The 11,231-nt window shown below is 36.2% G+C and overlaps 1 protein-coding gene across 2 annotated transcripts in view; it reads left to right on the top strand.

The window, feature by feature from the left end:
- The first annotated feature begins 402 nt into the window (after positions 1–402).
- Positions 403–11,231, top strand: part of PNLIPRP3 (pancreatic lipase related protein 3) — a 49,827-nt gene continuing 38,998 nt past the window's right edge. The window contains exons 1-2 of one of the 2 annotated variants that reach the window (XM_017543803.2): positions 403–617; positions 8,973–9,127. In XM_017543803.2, the coding sequence (XP_017399292.1) occupies positions 569–617; positions 8,973–9,127 (204 nt within the window). In that variant the 5' untranslated portion in view covers positions 403–568. The remainder of the gene's footprint in view (positions 618–8,972; positions 9,128–11,231) is intronic. The other variant, XM_037743966.1, reaches the window with a different exon arrangement.

The following is an 11,231-nucleotide window of genomic DNA, read 5'->3' as shown; positions in this document are numbered from 1 at the left end:
CCCAAGGTCACACTGCTAATAAGTGGCAGAGGCAGAATTTGGACCCAGATTCAGGTTCTGAAGACAATAATGATAACTGCCTTGTTATACTGCCACACAGGTAAGAGGGAAAGATTAGCTGTTTCTTAACGAACTCAGAACATCTTTTAGCAGGATCTGTTTTTATTGAGTGGGATGCTTACACACAGAATGTGTTAGGGAAAAAAATCCTGAAAGTATCTAATCCTGGTTTGGAAAAATATTAACTTTTAAATGCTTATTATCTAGTGTCTTGAAACCTTATAGTAACTTTCAAGAGTGACTCAGTTTGTGCTTTACCAAAATATTACTAATAATGAAACAGCAAAACCTTGGATGTTTCCATCACCAATCAGAAGATGTAAGGCACACCCCAATAATTTTATTTACTTTGCAGGGCATAAGGTGGAATAACATGTTCTTCTAAACGCAGAGTTTAAACACTGGGTTGCATCATTGTGAAGAAAACCACTTAGTATTTTACAGTGAGGTGACTTTATAAGTAAAGATCTTCAAGAAGATTTTTATGTGATTTCAAAAATCAGCTTAGATGCTTGGAATTTGGATTGTTGCATTCTTGTTCTTTGGCACATCAAGAGGTAAGATTCATGATTTATGATAAGTTCTTTAAAAATAATGAATATATTTACATCTAAAATGTAATTGACACGAACTTATTCTTTAGAAATTACTATTGCTAATTTCATTCTTAAGTAGTTTCTTATTTTTACGGATATATTTGAAATATTGGCTGTTTATATATCTTTGTATTTATTTTCATTTATCATAAAATTATCAATGTAAAATGCCTCACTTAATACTGAATGAGCCTTATGAACATATAGAAGCATCTATTTACAACAATATAAAAGAATTTCTGGACAGTCTTGTATTGGGCTCCTAGCTCTGCCACTTACTAGTCATATGGGATTAGACATTAAAGTCTCAATTTCTTCATTTCTAAGATGAGTAGGTAGCAATAAATGAGAAAATACTTGTATCTGACTCACAGTAGATAATCAATAAATTAATGGATTAACTAATTATTAATATCAATTGGAATGTCCATTTTTTCCATTTGAGTCACAGTTTTATGGAGGGATATTGGTCTGTGGACATTTCTCAAACATTAACACAATATTCATTGACATGTTTGATCTTTATATATGGACTTTCTAGACATTACTGTGTAAGGAGTTAGTGGTTTTGGCTATTTTTACCATCCTTGTTTAATATTTTACCTATAAGCAAACACTAAAGGTAGTTGATTTGTTTCGACCAACTAGAATCAAATAACTTTAATGTTGAAAGATATCAGCCCTTTGTTGTAATGTATCATGTAGTTGGTTGAGATAGTATGGTGGTAAGAAGACAGTCATCATGTCTTTAACATTCAGTTCAACCACTGGTTTGAATTTTGAATCTTCTTGGATTTTAGTCCTCATTCTGCTGCTTGATAGTTGCTTAACTTTAAACAAGTACTTAACCTTTCTTAGCCTCAGTTTATTCATCTGTAAAAACAGGACACTAACCAAAATAACATCATAGGGTTGTACAAATTAAATAAGATGCAAGTTGAGCATCTCTAATCCAAAAATCTGAAATCTGAACTTCTCCAAAATCTGAAACATTTTGAGCACTAATATGATCCCACAAGTAGAAAATTTTACATATAAATACTTAACACAAACTTTGTTTCATGACAAAATTATTAAAATACTGTATGAAATTACCTTTAGCCTATGTGTAAAAGGTATAAATGAAAAATAAATGAATTTTGTGTTAAGACTTGGACCCTGTCTTCAGTATATGCCAACATTCCAAAACCCGAAATGTGAAATACTTCTGGTCCCAAGCATTTTGGATAAGGGATACTTAATGAGCACTTCATGTAAAATGCTTGGCATGGGATTTGGGACATATTAGTAGTGATGTTAGCTACTTATTTACACAGATGAGGAAAACACAGAGAGATTCATTGTGCACCATCTTGGTGCTAGCTGGTGGAATTGGCCAACCTTGACTTCCAGTTCAGTGGTTTATAGTCCCTGACCACCAGCTTTTCTCTATTGCTAAAAAATGAAGCAGATAGAACTACCACTAGTTTTCATGTTTCAAGAACTATATTCTATTTTGCATGATTCTCCTGTCCTAGGACAGTCCTAATTGAGTGTTGAAAGCAGTTAGACTGGTAAAGGCAGAATTAAGAAATAGGCAGTCTACCCTGATCTGCTGAGATGGTATTTAAAGCCATGAATACAGACAAGATCATCAAGGGAGTGACTGCAGGTAGAGAAGGAAGATGGAACTATGAGTCCTAGGACACTTCCTCATTAAGACATCAGGAAGACGAGGGCAAGCTAGCAAAGAAGACTGCCAAAAATACTCAGTGAAGTGGCAGGAAAACTAGGAGAGTTAGATCCTAGAAGTCAATTTAAGATGAAAGAAATAACAGCATGTTTGTGTAAGGCTAGGAGTGGTCCAGTAGAGAGGAGGAAAGTTGGTAAAGCAAGAGAAAGGGAGGGGAGTAATGCTGAGCCTTACTCCTCAGTAGGTGAGAGAAGATGGAGTCTTAATAGGATGAAGGTCTGCCTTTATGAGGAACAAAAACAGTTCATCTCTTGTGAACAGAGTGAAGGCAGAATAGAAGGGCAGGTAACCGCAGGTAGCTGAATAGACATGCTGGGAGCTTGTAAAAGGTCTCTGCTTTTTGTTTCTGGTTTCTTATTGAAATAGGAAACAAGGTCATCAGCCAAGAGGGTTGGTGGGCATAAAAATGTTGGAGGTTTGAGTAGAGGGGAGAATAATGAAATAGCCCAGGAGCCTGGGAAAATGTATGGCCTAAGAAATTATGATAGGATGGTGGGACAGCTTTAGGATCTGCTTTAATTTAATAACCACAAATTAAAAGTGAGATAGTCAGTATGGTATGTGATTTCCTCCAGGCACATTCAGCTGCACAGGTGTAGGCAGGAAATATGTGAAGTTTTGGGTTTAACCAGAGTTGTGGTTAAGCCAAGTGAAGCAAGAAGAGAAGTTCAAGGAGAGTATATGGGTGTGGTTATAATTGACTGTAGGATTTAAACTGGGTAAGAAGGGAATTGAGGAGAGAAATGGTTGCCTAATAAAGTTATTTTGACAAAATACATAGTTATGTAAAATTTAGATAATAGGTATATTTCTCCTACACACCACATATCTATTATACAGCTGCCATAAATTTAACAATTGAGTCTACATTCATTTGTATTATTGCCTATATCACATCTATTAAATCTATAACAGAGTCGATTGCCTTCAATGTTCTGGTACCAACCATTTATGCTAATGACTTCTAAATGTGATATCTCCAGGTGAACTTCTCCCTGGAATCCCAGTTTCACATAGACAACTGCCTCAGAGACAGCTCCACTTAGGTATCTAAGTCATATCAAATCTACGTACCTGAAACTGGACTCTCAATATCTACCCCCAAATCTGTTCATCTCAAAATTTTCGCAATTAATGGCCTTCCAGGTGCTCTGGCCAAAACACCTTGGCATCATCCTTGACTTTTCTTTCTGTCATACCTCACTGCCAGTTAGTCAGCACATCTCTGGATCCTCCTTCAAAGTCTATGCAGAATCTGACCACTTGTAACCACCTCCGCTGCTACCTCCCTAATCTTAGCCACCATCATCTTTTATCTAGTTTGTTACAGCCGTCGCCTAGCTGGGCTTTTCCCCTACCCTTGCCCTGCTTCAGTTTATTCTCAATACAGAAGCTAACCTAAGTTAGTCCATGTCACTTTCCACTCAGAGCCCTCCAGTGACTTCCCATCTCACTTCAGAGTAAAAGCCAAAGTCCTCCCAGTGATCTGCTGGGTGCTGGATGCTTTAGCCCTCTGTTACCTTCTAATATTGTCCCCGGCTACTCATCCTCCTACCCGTATTCAAACTCTTGGGGGCCAGATACATTCCAAATGTTAGGTTTTTTTAAAAAAAATTTATTTTAGAAATGTGCTATGGCAAATATACTGTATATAATATATAATCTCCAGAAAAATCTGGGCAAGCACCCCATATTTAATCACATGAATATTTATGTGGTAAAATATATGACTATTATCCCGCATAATTTAATCCCACATTAAATGGGATAAAGACTACAAATAACCTTAGGTCTGTTATTGCTGCCAAATTACTTACTGCAAACTAGAAAACAAATAAACGAAGAAACCCCAAAGCAACTATTTTTTCCACAGAGATTTTTAGATTTTTAAATTGCAGAATAAGGCATTGTGGAGCTCTGTCTTCTCCCTGTCTCCATTATCTAGGCCCTAGTCCGGGTGCCTCCACATAATTCTTCAATCACAATAGGCTCCCTGCTTCCTTGCAGAGCCTTGTACTTTACTTTCCTCAGTCTGGAATGCTGTCCCGCACATCTCCACGTGGTTTGCTCCTCACTCCCTCAGGTCCTGAATCAAATGCTATCTTTTTAGTGAGGCCTTCCCTGGACACCCTATTTGAACTGCAAACCCCTCCTCACATAAATGCACACACACCCTCATCCCTTCCCTGCTTTAGGTTCCTCTCAGCACCTGTCACTGTTTTAACGTAGCCATTCTTAAAAAACTTATTCTTACTTATTGCCTGTCTCTATGTCCCCTACTAGATTATATATTCCATGAGGGCTAGAATTGTTTTTTCTACTGCTGAATTCCATTGCTAATAGCATCTGGCAAATAATAGGCACTCAAACAAACAAATATTTCTTGAATACATTATTGAACCCAATTGCCAGCTTTTCTGTGTCATCAGAAAAGCCTGCTCACAGTAAGAGATAACAGTGACTCCTTTCTATATTAATTGGAAATTAGGAAGATATTAACTAATATGCCAATTTACACGATTTCTTAACCAGTTAACACTAGCTTCATGTAATGTACTGTTTTTCAAATGTTTATTTAAATAACTATTAGGCCAAAGGAGAAATAAAGCATTTCAACTGGAGAATATATTAAAATATAATGACTCAACAACTGAAGAAACTGGAAAAAAATAGGTAAAGGTGGAGAAAGCATTTAAGCAATAAAAATAAAAGTAGAAGTGAATTATGCAAACAGGAAAACTAGAATTCATAAACCTCTGTGGCAGTTGCTTAATAAAACTAATGAAACAGAAAACCATGATGGCAAATTTAAACAAATAAAGTGAAATAACCTTAGATGTGCTTGAAGTTAAAATGACTAGACTTCGCATAAATTTATGATAGAAGAATTGAAATTCTAGATGAAAATCTTACTCCTTACACCAAAATAAATCCCAGATGGGTAAATATTCCAAAGTAAAAGATAAAACAATAGAAGAATGAAAGAAAACAGTGTAATTGTTAGTAGTTTTGGAGTAAGGCTTTTCTAAACAAGACAAGACCCCCAAAGCCACTAAGCAAAAGCTTGATGATTTCAATTGCATAAATGCAAAACTTCTAAATGGCAAAAGTAAAATAAACAAAACAAAAATATAAACAACAAATTTGAGTATACTTGCCAGATATCTGACTAAAAGGGGACAAATTTCTCCACTCTTTAAAGAGTTATTACAAATAAATAAGCAAAAACAAACTTTAGAAAAATATGCACAGGACACAAAGATCTCATCCACAGAAGAGGTACCAATGGCCAGAAGTGCACAAAGTGATATTCAAAGTTTCTGATAATTAAATAAAATGCAAATTAAAATAACAGGTTTTCATTCTGATAGAACATGTAAGGTTGTCATACTAGTGGCACTTATAAAAACTGAAATCTACATACCCTTCCATGGTAGATTGTATTGTATTGTTGTTCCCCAGATATTGACTCTCCCTCCCTGTAAGACCACTATACACATTTACCTGTGACCACATGACACTGAAGACGGTATTCCAATTCTAGACACCTTTAAGAGCCTTTGCATGGTTCCACAGTTAAATCCTTTTCCTCTGCCCCAAGAGATGCATGCTCAAAAGAGGGCCTACTCCTTTAGCTTGAATTCTGCAATGCAGAAGACTGGTATATCAGAGATAGGGCCAACCTAAAACCACTGCAGCCAAAGGATAACATGAGCAAGAAATAAACCTTAATTTTTGTAAGCCAGTGAGATTTGGGGCGCTGTTTATTACCACAGCATAACCTAGGAAAAGCTAGGCTATACCTCCCAATTCCACTTAGTAATAGAGTGACTGGCATAAGGGTTCAATTACTTTCCTACCACAAATAGGAAATACATTTGACTTAGATCATCACTTTTTCTAAGTCTTCATTTTTTCATATATATATGACGCATAAGACTAAATCTGTTTTTAGTATTTTTATTATTAGTAGTAAGACCAAAAAAACCAGACTAGGCATAATTTGGTACACAAGTACTCTTTCTGTCCTTTTGTGACTTTTTTTATTATAAAGGTAATTCATATTCATTATTGAAAATTTGATAATTTAGACAAGTATAAATAAGAAAATAAAAACCACTGTGATTCACCATTAATATTTTGGTACAATTTATTTGAATTTTTTTCCATTACAGATATTATTACAAATTCTCTATAAACATTTTAAGGGCAGAATAATGTTCCTCAATACCATAATTTTAAAATGATATCCTTTATTATTTGCCACTTAAGTTATTGACGCAATTTCAATGTATTAATTTTATAGCACATGTTATTTTTACAGAACTGTTAATCATTCCATTTTTTTCTTAAGTGGCTTCAATACCTTCTAATGTTGTTTAGTCTGCTTTATCACATCTATTTTCTTTTAGCTTTACACTCTCTGAGAGTATTTACTTATGTAAAAAAGAACACTGTGGCAGATAACCTTGGTAAGTGATACACATATAAAATAGGGACTAGTTATCAAAATCTTCATTTTAAAATCCATAGACTGAATAATGTAGTTGACAACCTGGAGGAAGAAAGCAACAGAATGCAAAAAATAAAGGCAGCTGGGCATTCTAGGAAAAACGGAAGTCGGTTTTAGAAAGCCATGATCCAACTATGAAGTCACTGGTTCCAATTAGAAAAGGGTCAGAATGGATTCCAGGCAGGAGAGATATTAAGAAGCTGCAGTATATTAGGGATATATTGATGAAGGCACATGTTCATTCTTCCAGGAAAAGAAAAAAAAAAGGCAACCAGAAAATATAGGAAAACACAAACAGTACAAGATAGGCATGATCTAAATATGGAGTAAACTACAATGACACTGATCCTGAGTAATTCAAATAGTAGAAAAGAGAATTTATTTGAATCATCTCCTTTGAAGAAAACGAGTGTCAGAACAATGTAAGTGCAGAAAAGAAAGGTAATTATAGCATGCTAGTTGGCTGAAGCCAAAAATATTTATCTAGTCATAATAATATGAATTCTGTTTATTGATTTTCAACTTTTTGGAATCAGCCTGTAGACAAAACATAGAAGGATTAATTATGCTTATAGAGCAAAGTCTGAATATTATCAGTCTCAACAGTATGAAAGCAACATTATAAAGCTAACAGACCTTGGAAGCTGGAAGAGAAGAAGAGAGGGAGAGGTAGTACCACTAAAACCTTCCTCTTAGTAAACTGGAAGTCAGGTTCTAAAAAATACGATGTATGGATCAGAAAATAGAAGGTTACTATTTAAATTTATAATAGAAGCCAATAAGTGAGCAAAAAACAAAACAGACAACAAACAGGAACAACAACGACAAATACAGTGTTATTGACTATATTGGAGGAAGAGGTGAGACAAAGTGAAGAGTGGGCGGTGCTGGGTTTTTGAGCTGTTATCTCTCAGCTTCAAGCCTGCCCTCTGGCTGAGCTTTGCTGGGGCTAAAATGTGGCCAGTACCATCCTAACAAGTGTGAGATGATAGATATCTCTTTAAGGTTTTGATTTACATTTCCATAATGATTCATGATGTTGAGCATCTTTTCATATGCCCGTGGACCATTTGTATATCTTCTAAAGGAAAATGTCTATTCAGGTCCTTTGCCTATTTTTAAATTTAGTTATTTGCTTTTTTGCTATTGAGTTGTATGAGTTCTTTAGGTATTTTTTTTTACAGAAATAGAGAAAACAATCCTAAAATTAATGTGGAACCACAAAAGACTCAAAAATAACAAAGCAATCTTAAGAAAGAACAAAGCTGGAAGCAGCACACTTCCTGATTCAAAACTATACTTACTACAAAACTATAGTAATCAAGACAGTTTAATACTAACATAAAATCAGATACATAAACCAATGGAACAGAATAGAGAGTCCAGAAATACACCCATGTGTATATGGTCAACTAGTACTGTATTTGACAAGGGTGCCAAGAATATACAATGAGTAAGTGATAGGCTCCTTCAACAAATGGTGTTGGGAAAATTGAATATCCACACACAAAAGAATAGAATTGAACCCTTATGCCATATACAAAATTATACGCCCGTGTTTTTATGGTCAGCTAGTCTTCAACAATGGTTCCAAGGATATCCAATGAGGAAATGATAGGCTTCTTCAACAAATGGTATTGGGAATAGTGGATGTCCATATACAAAAGAATGAAATTGAACCCTCATCTTATGCCATATACAAAATTAACTGGAAATAAAGACTTAAATGTAAGACTTGAAATTGTAAAACTCCTAGGAGAAAACATAGAAAAAAATCTCCTTGATGCTGGCTGTAGTGATGATTCTTTTGGAATATGACAACAAAAGCACAGTCAACAGAAGTAAAATGAACAAGTGGGATTGCATTAAACGAAAAATCTTCTGAACAGCAAAGGAACTAATCAACCAAATGAAAAGGCAACCCTATAGAATGCGAGAAAATATTTTCAAGCCATAAATCCAATAAGTGTTTAATATCCAAAATTAAAGACTACTTTAACTCATAGTAAGAAACATAGCCTCTCTCTAAGCTTGGTTACTCTATTACTGACACTCCATCTTTCTGCTGCAGGAAAAGAAGTTTGCTATGAAAGGTTAGGGTGTTTCAAAGACGGTTTACCATGGATCAGGACTTTCTCAACAGAGTTGGTAGGTTTACCCTGGTCTCCAGAGAAGATAAACACTCGTTTCCTGCTCTACACTATACGCAGTCCCAATGCCTATCAGGTAAGCTAACTTGCAGCCTTCACATATGGATTATTCTAAAATACAAGATGTGGCTATGGACACAGAAGACATAGATACAGTAACCTATTCTGACATGTGCTATTGACTTAAAGGCAAACATTTCTTTTCAGTATTATTAGTCAGATTTTGTTATTATCTGTTTAAAATTCAAATATGAAGTTTGCTCTTACATTGTTTCATAAGAGGTAAACTTGATATTATGTTCAGTCAATGTACTTATTGAGAACCTTCCATCTGTAAGACTGTGAATAAGCAAGAATGCCTATTATCTATTGAACTGAATAAACAGAACAGTCTTAAGTTCATTACATTAGAAGAAATGACACATATAAACAAATACCTTTCTTGCAGCACAAATTATGGTTTGTGATGTAAGATGGAATTGAAAGACTCTGGGAACAAAGTGTAGAAGAGCTCACCTTGAGGTCAGTCATGGAACCAGGTAACATTTTGAGGAGGTCATGTATTTGAAGTATATCCTGCAGGGTGAGCAAGATTCCCACAGGCAGAGATAAGCAGGGTAATGGCAAAGAAAATGGCATGAACATAAAGGAGAGAAACCACAGGACTATCTGATGAATGACATGTTGGGTTAGTCTGGGGACAGGGGAGAAGTCTTCAAAAGTAAAGTTAGTTAGAAAAGTAGTTGAAGAACAATTTAATAGTTCCTTCCTGAGGAGTTTGTACTTCATCCTGTGAGCCATGAGGCCCCATTGAGAGCTTCCCAGAGATGCTTTAGGGCATTTACTCTGGCTGAAGTGTGATCTCTCGTCTGAAGCTGGAAGAAAGTGATTATGAGACAACTGTGCTTTCCAACGTAGTAACCACTAACCACATGTGACTATTAAAGTTACAATTAAATAAAATTAAAAACTCAGTTCATCAGCCATACCAGCCACATTTCAAGTGCTCAGTAGCCACACATGGCTAGTGGCTACCATAAAGGACAGTGCAAATATGGACAATTTCCATCATCACAGAAAGTTCCATTTGACAATGTTAAATAGAAAGCTGTAGTGCAGTTTGGATCACACATGAGAAACCAGCCTGAACTAGAGTAATGAATGTGAGTATGTTAATAGAAAATCAACATGATAACATCATAAACTATCCTGAGATTTCACATGTGAATCATTGGGAAAATGATAACCCTCTTAGCAGAAAAACTGAGGATAAAAGAGAAGAGTTAGATTCTGGACAGGAGAGGCTTGAGCAGGCTATTGGAGATGTTAGTCTGACTGCTGAGCAGGCAGTCCAGAGCTGGAGAAAGAATTCAAAAGTCTTCTACCTAGAGCTGAAAAATGAAACCTGGCCAGGCGCGGTGGCTCACGTCTGTAATCCCAGCACTTAGGGAGGCCGAAGAGGGCAGATCATGAGGTCAAGAGATCGACACTATCCTGGCCAACATGGTAAAACCCCGTATCTACTAAAAATACAAAAATTAGCTGGGCATGGTGGCAGGCACCTGTAATCCCAGGTACTTGGGAGGCTGAGGCAGAAGAATTGCTTGAAACCAGGAGGCGGAGGTTGCGGTGAGCCAAGATAGCACCACTGCACTCCAGACTGGGCAACAGAGTGAGACTCAGTCTCAAAAAAAAAAAAAAAGGAAAAAGAAAAATGAAACCCGAAGAGTACATGAAATCTCAGAAGCAGGAAATGAGGGCAGGACTAGGACTGGGTGGAGGATCTATATTTAGGGAGCAGGAAAAAAAGGGGGCCAGAGAAGATCATTTCCAGTCTTTACCTGAATCTGTAACCTTGGGGCTTACTTTCCATCAGACCCATCATATACTGCTGGGCCTTGCTAGCCAAGACAGCCCTCTTCTATGCCTTCCTACCATACAAATATGATCTGATTTGTAGCTGCCTGCTCACCAGGCACACATACGTATGTACACACTACTCTTTACTGAAATCTGCCATCTGTAGATGAGTACTTCCCTAAATAATGTTCTTCACACCTTCCCCACTTCCCTCCATTTGAAAAGAATCATGTGTAATTAAACCAGATATGTATCTGAATTTTGTAATGGATAGAAGCCTATTGTTTGCTGTTAAAGTGTTTTTCTAACAACTATGATAT

Source organism: Cebus imitator, unplaced genomic scaffold (assembly GCF_001604975.1).
Source record: "Cebus imitator isolate Cc_AM_T3 unplaced genomic scaffold, Cebus_imitator-1.0 Scaffold161, whole genome shotgun sequence".
In the NCBI taxonomy this organism is placed as follows: Eukaryota; Metazoa; Chordata; class Mammalia; order Primates; family Cebidae; genus Cebus; species Cebus imitator.
This window is presented reverse-complemented; position numbering and strand designations above follow the sequence as displayed.